General features: G+C 41.5%; 1 protein-coding gene across 1 annotated transcript in view; it reads right to left on the bottom strand.

Moving 5' to 3' along the window:
* Positions 1-13,385, bottom strand: part of FBXO3 (F-box protein 3) — a 33,567-nt gene extending 20,182 nt beyond the window's left edge. The window contains exons 1-3 of the mRNA XM_011965548.1: positions 13,236-13,385; positions 9,610-9,699; positions 7,739-7,902 (exon numbers count right to left, since the gene is read on the bottom strand). Of these exons, the coding sequence (XP_011820938.1) occupies positions 7,739-7,902; positions 9,610-9,699; positions 13,236-13,339 (358 nt within the window). The 5' untranslated portion in view covers positions 13,340-13,385. The remainder of the gene's footprint in view (positions 1-7,738; positions 7,903-9,609; positions 9,700-13,235) is intronic.
* Between the last annotated feature and the right edge of the window lie 6,638 nt (positions 13,386-20,023).

The following is a 20,023-nucleotide window of genomic DNA, read 5'->3' as shown; positions in this document are numbered from 1 at the left end:
CAGGAAGTGGAAAAAATACTAATTTACATTAGACTTTAATAAGTCAAAGATGCAACGTTTTAATCTCTAATAAAATCACTAAAAAAAGAAAGGAGAAGGGAATGGAATGAAACATAATTAAGAAGATTGCAAAAAAGGAACAGTGAACAGATGGGACAAATAGAAAAACAAACAGAAACATGGTATATCTCAACTCAAACACATTAGTAAATCTATTAAATATGAATAGATGAAATAATCTAATGAAAAGACAAACTGACAGACCAGATAAAAAACAAAAAATTATATACAAGAGATACATCTTAAAGTAAATACAGAAAACAAAGCTAGAGTAGCTCTACTAAAATCACATGAAATGAGACTTTAAGGCAAACAACTTTATGAGAGCTAATGGAGGACTTTCTGTAATAACAAAAAGATTAAATTCACTACACAGATGTTCCAATTCTAATTTTATGTACCTAATAAGAGCTTTAAAATATATTTTTAAATGACAACTAAAATGGGGAAAAGATATATCTACAATCACAGTGGCTGTAGTTTTCTCCTGCTGTAATATTAGCAGCTTAAAGTACTTATTATTTCACAGTTTCTGTAGGTCAGGAGTCTAGATATGACTCAACTGGATCCTCTGCTCAGGCCCCACAAGGCTGAAATTATGGCATCAACTGGGGCTGCTATCTCATCTTACGCATCGTATGCTTAGGATCCTCTTCCAAGCTCACTGGTTGTTGGCAGAATTCAATTCCTCAGGACTGAGGCCCTCAGCTCCTGGAGGTCACCCACCATTCTCTACCATGTGGCCCTCTCCACAATATGCCAGTTTGCTTATTCAAAGTCAATAGGAGAGGCACATTGAATCTGACTTCTGGAAGGGCCCAGTCCCTTTTAAGGGCTCATCTGATTAAGTGCAGCCCAGTCAGGATAATTTGCTTTTTGATTAATAATTAACTCAAATTCAACTAATTTGGGAACTTAATTACATATGCAAAATCCCTTCACCTTTTTCAAATAATATGACCTAATGGAAGAAAATCAGTTATTTTCATAGTACCACCTACACTCAAGGAGAGATCATTGTACCAGGCATGTACACCAGTGGGTGGGAATTTGGGGACTATCTCAGAATTCTGCCTACCACAGCAACAGATTTTATCATACTTCTCTCATTAACTAACACAACAGGTAGACAAAATAAACAATTCAGTAAGAGTGTAGAAGATTTGAACATGATTAACAAATGTTACCTAATTATATATACAGTATTGAACTCCATAATCACAGAAAATACATTATTTTTAAGTATACATAAAACATTTACCAAAATAGATCATATACTAGATCACAGAATAAGTCCTAACAAATTTTAAATGACTGAACTTACATAAAGTATATCCTGTGATCACAGTGGAATTAAATTATAAATTATATTTAAAAGATTACTTTAAAAGTCCAAAATATTTAGAAATTAAGTAATACACTTCTATATCATTCATGGGTTAAAGAAGAAATCAAAGAAATCAAAAAATACTTTGAACTGCATGGTAATGAAAATACAATGTATTAAAACTTATGGGACAAACTAATGTGCTCAGTGGGAAATTTAGAGCTCTAAATTCATCTGAAAAAATAAGAAAGCCTGAAAATCTACGATCTAAGCAATGATCCCAAGTCAGGAAAAAAAAAAAAATCACAGTAAATTCAAAGAGAAGACATCAAAGAAATTAACGAAATAAAAAAGAAACATATAGTAAAGGACTGACAAAGGCAAAAGCCAGCTCTTTGAAAAGATTAATAAAATTAATTCACCCCATCTAGCAAGACTGATGAAGAAAAACAGCAAAAATATAAATAATTAATATTAGAAATGGAAAAGGTGATAGCACCACAGATCTAACAAGCATTAAAAAGATAAGAGGATATTATGAAAAACTTTATGTCAACAGATTTGAAAATAGATGAAGTGGACAATTTCCTAGAAAACAACTTATCAAAATTGACATAAGAATAAACAGAAAATCAAAATGCTCCTATATCTAATAAAGGAATTGAATCCACAGTTTAAAACTTTCCTACAATGAAAACTCCAGAATTGAATGGCTTCACTGGTGCATTCTACTAATCATTTAAGCAAAAAATAAGACCAAGCTTACATAAACTCTTCCAGGGAACAGAAAAAGAGGCAACACTTCCCGACTCGTTTTATAAGGCCAGCATCATCTTGATACCAACACCTGACAAGAACATTGCAAGAAAGGAAAATTACAGGCCAAACTCTCATGAACACAGATGTAAAAATCCCAATAAAATACTAGCAGATCATATCCAGTACATATGAAAAAGATAATATATTACAATCAAAGTAGGATTATTCCAGGAATACAGAGTGGTTTAGCATTCAGAAAAGCAATTAATGCATTTCACTGCATTAACAAAATAAGGAGAAAAATCATGAGAATCATAAGGCAGACAAGGCATTTGATAGAAATTCAATTATCCATTTAAAAAACAAAAACAAAAACCCTCTTCCCAAACTAGGATCAGAGGGACATCTTCAATCTGATAAAGAATATCTACAAAAAAAACCCTACAGCAAACATCTTATTTAAAGGTGAAATGCTGAAAGCTTTCCCTCTGCAATCAGAAAGATAAGGATGCCCGCTATCCCATCATTACTCCTCTCCAACACTGTACTGAAGGCCCTCACCAGTGCAATAAGGCAAGAAAAAGAAATACATGATATATGAGGCTTGGAAAGACAGAAATACAACTGTCATTATTCTACATCCTTAGGGAAATGTGAATGAAAACCACCACTACACCTGCCAAAAAGGTTAAAATAAAACAAATGATAACATTAAAGTGCGGGTAAGAATGTAAACTGGTAGAACTACTTTCAAAACTAAACACCATCCTTTGAAGTTTAATATAAGCAACTCTATAACCCAGCAAACCCAATGCCAGATATTTACCCAGTAGAAATATACTCAAATAGACATCAACAATGTATATAAAAATGTACAGCATTATTTGTAATAGCCAGAAATAGAAATAACCCAAATATCCATTAACAGTAGAAGGAATAGTCTACTCAGATAATGGAGTACTATACTGCAGCCAAAATTAACAAACTCTGTTACACTCAAAAAGGCTGAATCTCACAAAGTAGAAATAATCCATATAAAATACTTATTCATACAACTTACACAAAGTTCAAAAAAGAAAACTACTCAACAGCATAAACAATCAGAATAATGGTTGCCTCTGTGAAAGAGGGAAGAAATATGAGGAGGGCTTCTAGGTACAGATAATATTCGACTTCTTGATCTGGAGGGTGTTACAATGGACATGTTTACTTTGTGATAATTCAATGAGTTGTGCACTTACAATTTGTTCCTATTTCTGTATGCTAGTTAAAACCATTAGTGACAGCATGTACCCCTGGACATAAAGTGGTGAGAGGGGCACTTCACATCTGCAGTTACCTAAAAAAGAAAATAACTCCAACTCCAGTCTAATCATCAGTAAAATATCAAGATGAAGCTGATTTGAGCAACTACAATTGCTTTTGCACTAACCTAATACAAAATACCTGGTAAGTACTCTCTCAAAAATGTCAAGGGGCTGGGTGTGGTGGCTGGTTCACGTCTGTAATCTCAGCACTCCGGGAGGCCCACAGGGGCAGATCACTTGTCGTCAAGAGTTCAAGACCAGCCTGGCCAACATGGTGAAACCCTGTCTCTATTAAAAATACAAAAATTAGCCAGGTGTGGTGGTTTGTGCCTGTAGTCCCAGCTACTTGGGAGGTCGAGGCAGGAGAACTGCTTGAACCTGGGAGGCAGAGGATGCAGTGAGCCAAGATCATGCCACTGTACTCCATCCTGGGCGACTGTCTCAAAAAACAAACAAACAAACAAAAAACTGTCAAGGTCATAAAAGACAAAGAAACTGCCATGGATCAGAGTACACTAAGGAGACATGACAACTAAATGCAATGTGGTATTCTGGACTGGATCCTGGAACAGAAAAAGGATAATAATGGAAAATCTGGTGAAATTCAAGTGAAGTCTGGAGTTTAGTTAATAGTAATGTGCCAATGAAGATGTTTTAGTTTCATAAATGTCCCACAGTGGGATACATAAGGGTAAAGGGTGAGGGGTGTATAGAACTCTCTGAACTCTCTTTGCAACTTTTCTGTACATCTCAAATTACTCCAAAATAAAAAGTTCATTAAAAAAAAACAAAGCTGAATGGCAACCTGAACTACTGGATGAGGAAAGAAACTAATATTTGTACAGTATATGCCACGTTAGACACTTAACATGTAACATTAAGAAACTAAGAATTTCTTGAAGAAGAGAAAGAGACAAAAATAAACATGGCAAAAAGAAAACTAAAAGGAAATATATGTTTACAATACAGTAAAATCAAGGTTGAAAGAGGTATCCAACTATCATAGAATTCGGGAGGCAGAAAGACCAGAGTTAATCTTTGCTCTACTACTTGACATAGTTTGTATATTTGTCCCCTCCCAAATCTCATGTTGAACTGTAATGCCCAATATTGGAGGGGCACCTGGTGGGAGGTGATTGGATCATGGGGGTGGATTTTTTCTCATGAATGGTTTAGCATCCTTCCCTTGGTGCTGTCCTCAAGATAGTGAGTGACTTCTCATGAGATCTGGCTGTTTAAAAGTGTGCCGTACTTCCCTCTCTCTCTATTGATCTTGCTTTTGCCATGTGACACGCCTGCTCATGCTTTGCTTCCCCATGAGTAAAAGCTCCCTGAGGCCTCCCCAGAAGCAGATGCCGCCATGCTTCCTGTACAGCCTGCAGAATCGTGAACCAATTAAACCTCTTGTCTTATAAATTACCCAGATTCAGACATTTCTTTATAGTAATGCAAAAATGGACTGATACACACTGACTGCATGATTTCTGGCAAGCTATTTCACTTCTTTAATCCTGTCTCTTCATTCTCAAAGGGGGATAATACCACCTACCTTAGAGAATTATAGTGAGGATTAAATAAGACTTCACGTTTAATAAAGTGCTTTATTCGCACTCAGCAAATATTTATTTACTTTCTTTTCCCCTTAACCTACTCAGAGAAGGAAACAGTGAAAAAGTTACTAGGAGCCAAGAAGCCTAGATTAGAGTTGTATCTTGGTCACTAGTTTGATACCTTGCATGAGTCACTTAAACTCTCTGGGTATGTTTCTTCAACTTACCAGCATAAACCAGGACGGGCACATTAATAGCCCACACTCCAAATCCTGGCCTGCTGCCTCCTTGTAGGAATAAAGTTTTATTGGAATACAGCAACACTCATTTGTTTATGAATCATCTTTGGCTGCTTTCCCACAACAGCTGAGCTGAAGAGTTGTGACAGAGACCATGTGTCCCACAAAGCCTAAAATTTTACCGTCTGGTCCTTTAAAGAAAAAGTTTGCCAACCCCTGGTCTAAACAGTCTCTAAGGTGCCTTCCAACTCTAAAATTTTAAGCCAAAACTTAAGGTAAATATGAGATATGAAGATATGTGATAACAATATATCTTAATTTCAAGACGCTCCAAAAAAATTTCCCCAAGGCCAATGCCTATTTGCTTTCTGATTTTCCTTTTTACCTGCAACCTCTATAACCTTGCGATGGAATCAAGACTGTGGCAGCTGAGGTGAGCAGCAAGTTTCCTGACTTGGTTCTAAAATTCATAAGCCTAGGGTTCCAAGAACCCCCAGCACTGCAGACATCAAAGAGCCTTTATCCTATTCCAACTCATGGAAAAGCCCCAGAGAACTGGCACCATGGAGTAAAACAGGAGCTGTCAAGGAATTATCTGACAACCTCACCTCCAACTGCTAGGTAGTACAGGGAGCCTGGAAATACCAAAATTCATGCACCAAAAAAAAAAAAAGAAAGAAAGAAAAAGAAAAGAAAAATCAGCAGCAGCAGCAGCAGTTGTTACATATCCTTAGTTTTATCTTCTTGATAGCTCTGAGCCTAAGAGCAGAACCATATACCATATCATGTTCCAAATCTCCTAATATTTAAACTAGCTCTTCTAGTCCAATCCACATTCCAAACATAATGGGATAGGTCCTGTCTCCCTTCAGTCAATGTTAAGACCATAGCTCTGGAGTCAGCTCTGTATCCAAATCCTGGTTTTTGCCTTTTCCTTTGTGATGGTTAAACAATTTAGTTTTTTCGTTTGTTTGTTTTGTTTTTGTTTTTGTTTTGGAGACAGAGTCTCGCTCTGTCACCCAGGCTGGAGTGCAGTGGCATGATTTCAGCTCACTGCAAGCTTTGCCTCCAGGGTTCACGCCATTCTCCCGCCTCAGCCTCCCGAGTAGCTGGGACTATAGGCGCCCACCACCACGCCTGGCTAATTTTTTTGTATTTTTAGTAGAGACGAGGTTTCACTGTGTTAGCCAGGATGGTCTCCATCTCCTGACTGCCCGCCTCGGCCTCCCAAAGTGCTAGGATTACAGGCGTGAGCCACTGTGCCCAGCCACAACTTACTTAGTTTTTTATGCCTTAGGTAATCCACCTATAAAATGAGAATAGTAATTATTTATCCCATAGGACTTTTGCAATTAAATGGAGTAACACTCAAGAAATACTTAGCCAGTGCCTAGCTTTGTGTTTAATTAATAATAGCTACTGTAAGCCCTTGCCTTATCATCACCAAATACCTATTTTCAGATTTACTTTCCTCTTGAAATATTCAACCCTACATACCAAGTAAATAGTATTATTCTTTTTTCTAAGAAAAGGTACTTTTTTTAATCAAGGGTACTTTTCTTCAAAGCTCGACTCTTTCTGCCAAATCATTCTTTCTTCTACCTTCTAGCAATTCAGTTTCAAGCACCTGGTCATGCAACTGTGATTTGCATGAAAGTAACATTTGCATGGGAAATCAGAGAGGAAACACAAAATGCAAAAGGAATAGTGTTTCAAAAGAGTCTTTAGTTCTAAATGGAAGAAAATATTTGAGAAGAACTGATTCCAACTTTAGCTCAGCAAAACCGAACATGTATACAATGCCTTTCAGTATAGAAATCTGAAAAAAACTGGGAGGGTAAAGCAGGTAAGTGGCAATCTATCTACAATCTGTCTATTTGCATGATTGTTAATTAAATCAAATTAATGGAAATAGCTTAATATTTCTTGCCAAAATTGGACAATAATGGTATAATAGAAAGAGCATATTCTGGAGTCGAACAGACCTCAGTTCAGATCTTAGTTCTACTATTTTGTAAATGTCAAAATAAGGATAAAAGTTTTCCTTACTCTACTAGGCTGCTCTTACACAGGTAAAGACCAAGGGTCTTTCTGAATATTAGACTATCAAACAAACATTTACTTGTACTGAAAATAGGAAAGAGTGCTGATACAGTAGGCAAAATTTCACAATCAAAAAAAAATCTTTTAAAAGAAATCACCATAATTACTCTCACACAATCTTAGCATGACTATTTTCTTAATAGAAAACAAATATAAGGATAAAAGTTCAGCTTTCCCTTCTGATAAATAACCATGTGGGTCCCAAGGCTGAGAAAAAACAGCGTAAGCACTAGAGTGAAGGTCCCACTTCCAATGGCCAAATATGAACAGTAAATCACAGACAAGGTTGGATTAACACAGTTGCGTAGATGACAGAGATTCAAAGTTATTTAAACTAACCTATTTATACTAATAGTAATGAAAACGGGGAAGGGGACCCTGCATTCCCAGTACCTTTCAGAGATAAAACCATCCGCGGACACCTGGGCTCCAAATATTTCTTGAGATCATCCCAGGCCTTTTTAATAGCAGCATAATGGTCAATGTATCTTCCTACATCAGAGTAAGTATCTATGAAGAGAGATTTCCAACACTGATTCTTCTGTGTTTTCTCTTCCCTAAATAGATGAAAAACATGAGACTTAAAATCTTTTAAAATAATCTTAGCATTTATTTTAGATACCTACAACATAAAGGAACGTGTACTTTTCTCTTCCTTTTCATTATATTTTAGCCACAAATGAAGATCAGATAGCAAAAAGTGATATATACATTAAAAATTTTAACAAAAGTGACTGCTGGCATGGTGGATTGTTAGGCACTCATTTTCTCATTTTCTTTCTAGTTATTTTTTTCAGTTTTCTAATCTTTAATAAAATGTGAATAGTAGTAATGTATAAATTTCAACTTACTCTTAAAAATATACCAATTATAAAATTTTAAAGGCATCATGTATTCTGTTTTAGAGAATACTTAGAATCTTGTGATATAATAATATTAATCTAACACATATCTATACTGAATTAGTTGAGAATCATAGAACATGAAATTAATTATATGATTCAACATTCCTATTTGGTAAAATTCCCTAAGCATTTATTGAGTGTCCACTTAGCCACTGAGGATATAAAAAAATTAGGCACATTTTTTGCCTTCAAAAAAGGTAGAGTCTAACTAGTGAGAAAGAATGAAGTATAAAATTAAGAATCAGAAGTGATAGAGGGTGAGGCAGTCACAGAGGGCCTTAAGGTAACATACTAACGAGCTTGGTAAGAAAGGCTTGGTAAGCCTTTGTGATGAATGTAGAAGGAGGGAGAGAAGTGGGGAGAGAGAGAGACACACAACTAGGATGACTCCTAATTCTGATTTGGATGCCTGAGTGGATGATGCTGCTATGAAGACTGGCAATGCTGAAGGATAGGTTTAGGAATGGGGAAAAAAACAATTCAGGGTGAGGTTTTTTTGCAGCGGTAGGAGAGGGAAAGGGAGCATCTTTTTATTAATCTAAATAATATACACATAGATTATTAAAACTAAAAGGTACCAAAGAACTTACGATGAAAAACTATTCTCCTGTTTTAAGTCCAACTCCTCAAAGGAAATCTTAGGTGTTTCTAGAAGTTACCTCTATAGTTCTAAATGTTTATGCCTCTAGTTGTTGATTTATCAACTTCACATGTATCTACTGATACCCCAAAGGGAAACACGGGAAGATCTAGCAATACTTAAACTTCCCCTTACCTGTTCTTTTTCCTCCCAGTGTTTGATAGCTCTGTTATTAATTTTCAGTTCTGTCTAAAGCTTGCAGCTTTAAATAATATGAACTCTGCTTCTTACTTCACCAACTTTAGTCACTACCTGACTCCACTCAATCTAAGAAAAGATATTAGCATTCCTACTCATTTCTTCCACCTTTCTCAACTCCCACTTTCTGTCATCTGCACTTTGATTCTGTCAAATTTGTTAACATTTACTGAATCCAGTTAATAAATGTGGGACAGCCAATAGAAAGGTCCAGCAGACAGCTCTGCAAACAATTCCAGAGCTCAGTAGGGAAGTCAGGGAGGGAGATTCAGGTTTGGGAGTTAGGAGCATGCAGATAGTCACTATAAATGGCAACAATGCATGCAGTAGAGTTCAGAGAGGGAGAGCAGAAGTGGGCTAAAGACAGAACCTTGGCGAATACCAACATTTACTAGCAGGCACGAGAAGAACCACCAAAGGAGATAAAGAGACAAGGGTTAGAGAGGAGAATCAGGACAGACTAGTGTTATGGAAGAAACCAAGGACCAGCTTTCAGAAGTACATATTCCCCGAATACTCACTCAGATATCAGCCAGTATTTTTTGCAATGTCTTCTCCAGAGCGGATCATGACTTGATAGTTGGCTAAGTCTTCGACTGACATAGCAACAGCTGGCAGTAACCAGATTCACCGATAGTATTAAAAAAAGTAAGAAAACAATTTTAAAATAAAGATTAAAATATTCATTGTTAAGTTTTGTTTTATGCCTTTTGTTTCTCTTATTTTTCACTGATTACCCTTACAATTACAAAACCATTTTCTAAAACATGTTTAACATGTTAAGTAGTATAATTGCCTTGCTAGTAGTGAAACTGAGTTCACAAATAAACCCTGAAACATCTACAATCGTAATTTTTCACAAAAATATCTACAAACCATATATACCATTGGAGTTCATCTCTAATCAAGGAGTTGTCCTATGCTTATTGTCAGGACAATACTCACTTCTACATATAGGAAGAAAGTTATTTAGTCATAAAGGGACTTGGGTTTTTTTCCCAAGATCTGTAAGATATATGCTACTAAATACACAGATCTTTTGTTTTTTAAAATTTTTTACTTAAAGGAAAAAAGTACTGCCACCAAAACCACTTTTTCATTAAAGCAACTACTGGAAAGTCCACCTATAGAGGGTGCCTGAATCGTAACAGATCTGATTCAATAATCATGGCTCTACAAGTTATCGGCTGCCACAAAACATGGAATGTTAGAAGCAAATAACTTTCTTACCATATAAAGATTTCTAACACAACAGTGTTGCAATCCTGTAAATTCCACCCTACATAATTAATTTGTAAAAAGAATGAATCTAAGATTAGGACTCAGTTATATTAACAGAAAGTAGGTATTCAAAGATCTCACTTGGGCAGTAGCTAATCAACAGAATCTTAAATTACATCAGGTTTGTCAAGACCATGACTAAGGTGTGTTAAAAACCAATCTATAGTAAACAAAATTGCCTTTGTTTGATTTTCAGATTTTACAGAAACATCATCTTCATCCTTTTCTGCCAAGTTCAGGAGATGCCCAAATTAACTTCTGTAAACATAGGAATCCCTTCAGTTTTGTGCATTCAGTTTCCATACCCTCTTCTTGATTCCTCTCCCTCCACTGCCCTAGGAGCTAAACAACATAAAAGAATCTGGAATATGCGTGAAAGATGAATTCAATGCACATCAAGATTGAAAACTACTGTTCTAGAGATTCTGATCCAGTTGGTTTAGACTGAGATCTGTACCTCAGGCATCTATATGTTTAAAAAGTGCCACAGGCCATTCTCATGCACAGGTCATTCTGATGCACAGTGTGGCACTTATTCACTCCATTTCAGAATAAATCACTCTGCAATGGACAGGGTATCGGATTATCTCAATTCAAACGATGCAACTGATGCTACATGATTCCAGTGTACTAATCCAATCCAACCCAGTCCAGTTCAGCAAATACATACCCAAAACTTCAGAGCTTATCACTAGACTAGACCCTTGACAAAACTGGGCTGTGTGGTGCAGGAAAAAAGCTGCAGAACACTGGACACTTTTCTGTAGATAAAATTCAAATGGTATTCAACTCAATTTATTTCCACAGACATTTACAGAGGGATCATGTCACTTCTGTTTAAAATTGTGATTACTACCTAAGGCATTTAAAGTAAAATTTTACCTCCTCACCGTGGTTCCCAAGGTCCTGCATGATCTCACCACCCTCATCTGATCACTGTCTGTGAGTCATTCCCTACCTCCAGCAATGCCAGCCTTCTCTATCTTCCACCAGGCCATGCTGTTGAACAGTACCATTCAGCAGTCCCGTCAACCTCTGAACATACTTTTCCCCCTGCCAGAACTGCATATGCCCTGCTTCATATATGGCAGCTCCTTCCAATTTGATCACCTCTCCCTTCCTATTTCTTAACAGAGCAATCTATTTCCTTCACTGCACTAAGCACCTCTTGCAATTATGGCCTGCCCACTGGACTGTAAGCTCTATAAGAGCTGCCTTATCTGCGTTGTCCACTACTGTACCCTCAACACTCAACAGACTGGCACATAGCAGGCCCTCGAAAAAAAAAAATCTTTGAATACGAAGATAAGCAAGGCAGTCCTTACAATCAAGAAGCACGCCATCTACCTGACATGGCAACTCAATTCTGCAGGAAGAAGGTAGAGAGGGCATCTTCTCCACCTTGCCAGGTTGAGAAGAAGTAGGCAAGGCATTCCAGGCAAGGTCGAGAGCTTGAGCCACAGGCAAAAAAAAAGAAAAAAGAAAGTGCAAGTGTGTTGTGTGCTGGCAGAGGCCTGATTTGGCTAGAAGGGATGGTGCAAATGTGATAGTGGAGGAGAAATAAGTCCTGGAGGACCTCAGATATACAAGCCAGATGATAAGAGCCTTCAATGCCCCAGAAGTTTAGGTTACAGTCTATAAACATAAGGGTGTCACGGGTTTTAAGGAGAATGACAACCAGATGTGTCTTAGAAAGATTACTCTGGCAGCAATCAAAAGTTGGTGGTTGTTAGTTAAATTGTAAGTATTTTCTAGAGAAATAAAAGTGCTAGCAGGTACAGGTAGCGACCAGTACAGGTAGTGACCAAAAACTTGAGGTATCTATCACCACTTAGCTAGGCCAACAACTATCTGTAACTCCAAGAAATCTGTATTCATAAAAGAACCTCTAATAACACAGGGTACAATCATCAAATGGCTAGAATCTAACGGTTAATCCAAAACACAAAACAAATCGCGCCTACCTATCCTAAGAGGGCGACTTTGCATCCTCTGCAAATACATACGGTATCACAGGAAACTCACAGCCATGCCACCCCCTGTCAAGGGTGTAAACAATCCTGACAGCTGGGGGGCGGGCTGGCAGCGCCATTTCTTCCACTACCCCAGACAGTCCCAAGTTCTGAAGAAACTGGGAATTAAACCACCTTATCAGCAACCGGTGTTTATTTCTGGAACAGATGCTAGTAATGTGGGAAACCCAAAGTGTCCAGGAGAGACGAGAGTCACCGGCATGGCATCACCGGAAGTCAGTACCAAAACACAAAATCCAACATCGAACCGTAAGGAGCAATGCTGACAGCAAAAACAATTCTCATGCACTGAAGTCCGAAAGTGAGCCCTGACAGCGATTCTGGCGCTGGGGAAGTCGCGCCAGGGGAGTATAAGGGGTTGCCTATCTCCTCCTTTCGCTCGCCCCACCTGCCCACGCCGGCGCCAGACTCCGCAGGCCCCGGACCCAGCAGAGAAGAGCGCCTGGCAGGGACAGGGGCTTTTACACAGCAGCCGGGACTGACCCCGACCGGGCGGGAACCTGCGGGGCCAGCGGGGGTCCACGGAGCGCGGCGGGGCGGCACGAGAGCCACTACCTCCTTCTCTTGCAAGTGGGCCTCGCCGAGGCCTGGGAGAGAGAGCTCTCGTCGCTTCTCAAACCTGGGCCCAGGACGGGAGGAAGACTCAGGGCGAGGCCCTTTTCGCCCCCGTCTCGTCCCGGTCCCCGGTGGCTCTGCAGGATGAGGGCGGCCCTGGCGTCACCTTCTGGTGTCGCGGGAGCCCGGGTCCTGTCAGCGGCCCCGACCTCCTTCCCCCCTGCCTCACCGCCTCCTCTCCCCATCCCCCACCCCTGCCATGCGTGTCGTCCCATTACTTGATTAGGTCCCGATAGTCCAAAAAGGATAAGATGAGGAGCAGGGGATCGGTGGGCAGCGACTCTAGGGTCAGCTGCGCCGTGTCCGTCTCCATGGCCGCCATCTTGCCTGGCCCGGTGCAGGTCTAGCCCCGCCCTGGCCCCGCCCCTGCCCCGCCCCCACCACCCCTGAACCGCCCGAACCGCCCCCAGCCGCTCGCACAGGTTTGTTATGTAACCGCCGGGCCAGCCCCGCCCTCAGGGCGGGCTGAGGGGCTGCTCCCTGGAGGGCCCGCCCGCGAGCCGGGAGCCAGCCGCGCGGTGCGAGTTCAGCCGGCTTCATTCACACTCCTCATCAAAGCTCTCCAACTCTGTTCTCGCATCCCGGTTCGTAAACTTGCCCATCCCGGGACCCTTTTGTTGCCAAATCTGCCTCGGTCTCCCCAGCTCCTCCTGCGAAGTTTTACACTCAGTATCCAGGAAGCCTCGCTCAAAATCTCACACCCCTCCACGCCCTTGGTCCCCAAACCCATTCTTTCCCTTTGTTTTCCAACCCGAGAACCCCTGGTTTTCCCCGCTCAGCCTTCCCCACCCCGCGTGTCCCCCGCACACAGCAGGGCCGCTCCGAGACTTGTCCACTCAGCAGGAGCGGAGTTGAGGATCAGCCAGGGACGCCAGCTGAAGGCCCTTCTCCCAAATTAAGGAAATGGTCGTTGAGTGCTTAACTTCACGCCCCTCCCCGTCTTCCTAAGTAAAATGTGTACAGGGAGTGAGCCTGAGTCTCAGTCGCTGTCCCTTAATTTGGTTGTCATGGCTATTTTCAGCCTATTAGGCTAATGCAAAGGGTACAGTGTGGATTTTTTCCAGCTTTAAAATTTATTTTGGCCAGGGTTTAGATCCCGCAGCGTTAAGTATCCGGCGTGTAAAGGGAGGAACTGAGACTCCCAGAGGGCATAACTGATGGAGGCACGAAGATGTCTGCTCCTCAGCTTTGCCAAGGTGATATTAAAATGAGAGTGGGGGAAGTATAATGGGTCCATACATCACTTGCCTGATTTTTTCTTTTCCATTGCTTTTCCGAAGGCAATATGTTGTTGTAAGGGGCTTATGGGGAATCCAGACAGACCTGGACTTCACACACCTGTCATTTATTTCACTACTAGTGAAATGTTGGCATAGTTATGCCTAAGTTCTCTGAGACTGTCCCTCATCTCTAAAACCACCCCTCCTTTGGTGAACTAAGAATGGCGATAACGCTTTATGTAAAGTGCCTGGCCAGATACTCAATAAATGTTAATTTTCCAAACTTATACATGCATCAATCACTACGTTCTCCAAACATTTCCATATCCTGGAGAAGGTTTCTCTCAATTATTTGGAAGAGTGGAAGTGATATGCCCCACCCCCCCAAAATCCATTTCCTCCATTCTTCATACCATTAATGCTTTCTATTTATGGTTTTGCTTAATAGTTATAACCCCTATCACCCAGCCAACAAAACAGAACAACAGCAACAAAAAAACTCTGCCTACATCTCTGAGCTTCCAAATTGTTTATGCACATACGTAGAAGAACATTTACTGAATTGGATTTCAATTACTTGTTCTGTGTCTCTCTCATCTAGCTGTAAACTCTCAGTCTTACTCATCTTTCTAATTTCAGGGCTTAGCAAGGTATTCAATAACTAGAAAGTTTAAATTCAGGTTGAATGGATGAATTAAGACAGAATAATCATTTCTGTTTACAAGGGAACCATACCTTTTTACATAGACAAATGCTTATAAAGGTATTTGAGCCTGATTTATGTTTGTCTCCATTTCGCCTTCAGATGGGCCACCTGTTTGAACTCCAACAGCTGGTGGGAGTTTCAGGTACACTGCATTTGCTTCTGCTATCCTATTGCGCTTGGACTTGGTGCAGCTATGACCTAATGCAGAACACAAAGTATGAAGCTACTGTACTGTCAGGGCCAGAACTAAAGTGAGGCAAGAAAGCTACTTGCTTGGAGCACAAAACTTAAGGAGAGGTGCCAAAAAACTGAATAATCAAATAAATAACATTTTAATGCAATATTTTTAAAAATAGAAATTAATGCAAAAAAAATTCACAGTGAACAAAATACAAAACTCTTAAACAAAAACAGGATCCCACAGTGCCATGTAAGCCATATTAGAGCCTGATGCAAAAAGAAAAGGCAATGCACTCCCCTAAATACATGCTTTTTGTGTTTGTTGTTGTTTTGGAAACAGGGTTTCTCTCCCGTCACCCAGGCTGGAGTGCAGTGACATGCTTTCAGCTCACTACAACTTCTGCCTCCTGGGCTCAAGCAAACTTCCTGCCTCAGCCTCCTGAATAGCTGACACTACAGCTACACCACAACGCCCAGCTAATTTTTGTATTTTCAGTAAAGACAGGGTTTCACCATCTTGATCAGGCTGGTCTCGAACTCCTGACCTCAAGTGACCCACCTGCCTCAGCCTCCCAAAGTGCTGGGATTACAGGCGTGAGCCACCATGCCTGGCCAGGTGGAAGACTTGCTTCTCCCATGTGGCTGGGCTTACAGCTTCTGCCATGCGCTCTCAGCCCCTCTTTTCCAGGCTGCTAAACCCTGCCACTTCCCACCTTGCAAAGTGCCATTGAGTTGCCAGCCCCTGCTGCACTAGCCCAGGCCCCTCTGGAGAGGTGGCTTTGGCTCAGGCTCCACTTTTCTCCCCAGCATGGTATGAGGCATGTGGTAGAGGTTGGGGGAGCAATGCAGGTAGGCAGGACCCAGGAGAGCCCTTTCCTGGGCTGGGGCTTCCTATTGCCCACCCCCTGCGACCCTGCCCCCAATACTAGCTGGAAAAGGGGTAGGTAGGAAGAGAGAGTCCAGGATTTGACTATTCACATCCCCAGGGCTAAGCTTGAGGATGAGGGCTCCAGAACCTGGGGGCCTGAGTGGAAGAAACAGTCCCTCCAAATTTGCTCATTGTTTTGGAAGTTGGTTTCTAAAGAGTTTCACTTAAACAGTATTTGCTTATCATTTTAATTTCTGTGGCAGATCAGAAAGCAGAAGGTTCTAAGGCCAGGCATGGTAGCTCATGCCTGTAATCCCAACACCTTGGGAGGCCAAGGTAGGCAGATTGCTTGAGTGCAGGAGTTCCAGACCACACTGGAGAGACACCGTCTCTACAAAAAAAAAAAAAAAAAAAAAAAAAAAAAAAAGCCAGGCATAATGGTGCATGCCTGTAGTCCCAGCTACTCAGGAGGCTGAGGTGGGAGGATAGCTTGAGCCTAGGAGGTCGAGGCTGCAGTGAACCGTGATCGTGCCACTGCACTCCAGCCTGGGTGACATAATGAGACCCTGTCTCTAAATAAATAAATAAATAAATGTTTTTAAAAAAGAAATCAGAAGGTTCTAACAGAAGGGTTCAGATGTAGAATTTAAAAAAAAAAATGGTTTCTCCTTTTCTCAGGAGAGGGACAATGCTTGAGAAATACACAGTCTTACATGTTTCCTTTAGAACCCCAGTGGCATCTTATCTATAATGAGTAGCTCCTAGCAGACAACACCCTACCTCTTGGTAATCACATCATAGTTTCATCGGCTTTAAGGTTCTCACTGGCTGTTTAGGTAAATCCTTCAGACATTAATTCCTATCAAGTGCAAGCATCCGGGCTCAGGACTGTGAGAGATCAAGCTGAACACAGTACCATACCTGCCCTTTAGAAAGTGACAGACACTCCCTCATGGTTTGGTTGGGGGCAGGCAAATTCAAATGGCCCTGGAGACTCATTTTCTCACCTGTTTTCATGGTTTAGCAATTCGCTGCCTCAGCAGATCTGAGTTAGCTTAGAGACAGAACAGGATGCTCTAGAAGTTCCAACTAAATGGCAGCCTAGAGGTGCCCCGAATCCCCGGCTTCTACCCCAGCATTTGTAAAACAGAGTTTAAGATTCTTCTCTATTGAACTCTTTGCGAGATGAATCCAGTCTCGCTTTGCCCAGCCTAGGCACATCTCTCAGCGGGACAGGGAAGCTGGGGGCTGGGATGGATGGTGGGATGGGGAGAGGGGGTTACTTACATGCTCCTCCTTCTCTGCTTGTATCCCCCTCCCCCACCCAACTTGTATTTATACCACATGGCGCTGGTAATGTGTGTCTGTGGCCCCTGAAAGGCAGGTGCACGCATGAAGATTAAACTCCACTTTGCCTTGGTGCTAAGTGTTTTTAGAACTGCCCTTGTCCAACTGGGCCTTCCCAGGGCCAAAAGCATTCTCTCCTGGGGGCCCTGTCACCCAAGCCCAGGTGTCAGCAATCCTGGTTGTGCTGAGGCAGTCCTTGCATTTGGGAGCCCCGAAGATAAAAGGGTGGGAGGATCACGATCACGGTGGGACTGCTGGGCATTAACTCCCCCAAACAAATGTGACACCCAAAGAAAAACCCTGGGCCACAAGGCTGCAGTGATTGGTAAAAAGGAGACCCACCCCTGCAGAGCCCAGGAATATTCAGGAGAATTATACTTTATGGTTGAAAACAGGCAGAAGGATAAAATTGCAGGGATGAGTGATTAGGGGCTGCCACTGCCACTCAGAAAGGCAGCCAGGCTGATGGGGTGACACAAAAATCTGGAATGGATTTAGCTGCTCTTGTGCAGCAAAACCAGACAAACTCATGGTGCTAATGAGAAGCCTGGACCAGATGTAAGAGATTCATAGGCACAGTTTCAGCAGCTAAACACACTAAGTTCTAGGACTTGGTTCCTTGCTCCTTCCTTGAGGGATACTTTAAATATTTCTGAATTTGCCAAACCAATGTCTGGTTTCTTTGTTTTTGTCTGCGACATGTCTCTTGCTTTTTTGCAGCCTGTATAATTGATAGGAACCTTCTGGGTGCATGGTGAGTGGATCTTCTGATAAGATACATTTAACGTGTTCCCTGTTGGTGGCTTCTAATATGGGGGCTAAGGATGTGGCCAAGAATGGCCTGTAATCCAAAAGCCTGCCAAGGTTGCATCGTTGCAACAATGGTTCCTACCAGGTGGACAGAAAATACAGTATTCTTATCCAAGACGTAATAGAGGCCAGAGTGCTGAACAACACTATCCATCAGTTCGATAGCCCTGTAGGGCTCGGGAAGTCACTAGTATATGCAATCTTATTGTGCCCTGTTGAGGCTTAAACAGGTAAGTGGCCACTATTCTTGGAATGTCTGATATCGTAAGAGTGGCTAAACTAGAATTGGGCCATTAGTGATACTTGGCATGCAGGCCTCGATAGATTAATGCTGGGGTTTGTTGTTTTGTTTTGTTTTGTTTTTGTTTTTTTAGAGACAGGGTCTGGCTCAGTTGTCTAGGCTGGTCTCCATCTCCTGGACTCAAGCGATCCTCGCACCCCAGCCTCCTGAGTAGCCAGAACTACAGGCTTGTGCCACCACACCCCCCCCAAAAAGAACAAAAAACGAAAAACTCTTTATACCTTTTCTACCCTTCTCCATGCCCTAGGAGGCTGATCTTTAGATACTCCTTCACCTGGGCTTCTTTGTTATCTGGCTTCTGGAAGAGAAAGCCAGATAACAAAGAGAGAACAATGGGAGAGAAAAGTGACATTCAGGTATTTAGACATCTCCACCTCCTGAGATTTTGGTTGGGGCTGTGTTCCCAGGGGAGACAGCTCCTGTCAGCGCCCTCTTTCCTGCCTCCAGCTCACTCAGCTCTGATGACACTATTCCCTCCCTCCAGCTGCTAGAACTGTGCCTCTTGCTTTTTCAGGGTTAATAACAGCTCCCCTCCCCCTCACCCCATTACTAATCCCTGGGCACCTCACTGTCCTGCGCTGGTTCCCTTATCTGGTTCATACCTCTGTTAGTATTGTCCCCACTGAATTCTGTTTAGTTTTGTTTCTTTGAATGTTTTGTCTGTTTCTTGAGAGGACTCTGACTGATATCACTTGCCAAGGCAAGCAGTACTGTCACAAACTCCCCAGGAGTACATTGTACATTGTCAGAGAGCTGAACAAACGCTGACAAAATGAGAACTGCTGGTTGGGGCCAAACATTCCACTCTCTTGATGACCTCACCACTGAATGTACTGCATGAACTCCATTGCATTCCAGCTTAGAAAAGCTGACCAAAGATGAATGGGCTTCCAAAGAAGAAGAAACAATTTGGCCACCCATCTGACCTTTTTGGGGTCTTCTTCTGTGACAGCCCCAAAAGACATTATATCCTCTATTAAAGTCAAAGTTCTAATTTTGTGGCCACTAGCTGCTGTAGGGATGAATGCCTAACCTCTGATTGACCTGTTTTGGAAACAACACCCTTTATACCTGGAAATTCCACAATAGGCTTTATATACCCAATAATTAACTATATTTGAGAAGGGGACACCTATGGCAAGCAGCCTTGAAAGTGATCCAAGCATCAGTAAAGCAAACCTTGTCCTGGAGCCTCCTATCTTATTCAGATGGAATTACAGATGTCAGTGATCAATCTCACAGTGATTGCAGGCTTTGGAAATGAAACTCCACCTTCTTACCAAGGACAAGCCTGCAAGGACTTTCTGCTGCTGCTGGGCCTGAGACTAGCCCCTTCTGGAAAAAGAGAATATCACTGAAAGGAAAAATTATGACTTTGCTACCTGACATTATCACTTTGCATTGGGTCCTGTCTGAACTGAGATATCCAGACAGTTCTGTAGCAATATGGAAATGGCACCGACAACCAAGGTTCAAGTCTGGTCCCCAATACCTTAACCAACTTCAGGAACAACAGGTGGCTGCTCACCCATTAGGCATGGAGAAACCCACCTACTGTTAAATCTAAGCTGTTG

This window comes from Mandrillus leucophaeus, unplaced genomic scaffold (genome assembly GCF_000951045.1).
Source record: "Mandrillus leucophaeus isolate KB7577 unplaced genomic scaffold, Mleu.le_1.0 Scaffold73, whole genome shotgun sequence".
NCBI lineage: Eukaryota > Metazoa > Chordata > Mammalia > Primates > Cercopithecidae > Mandrillus > Mandrillus leucophaeus.
This window is presented reverse-complemented; position numbering and strand designations above follow the sequence as displayed.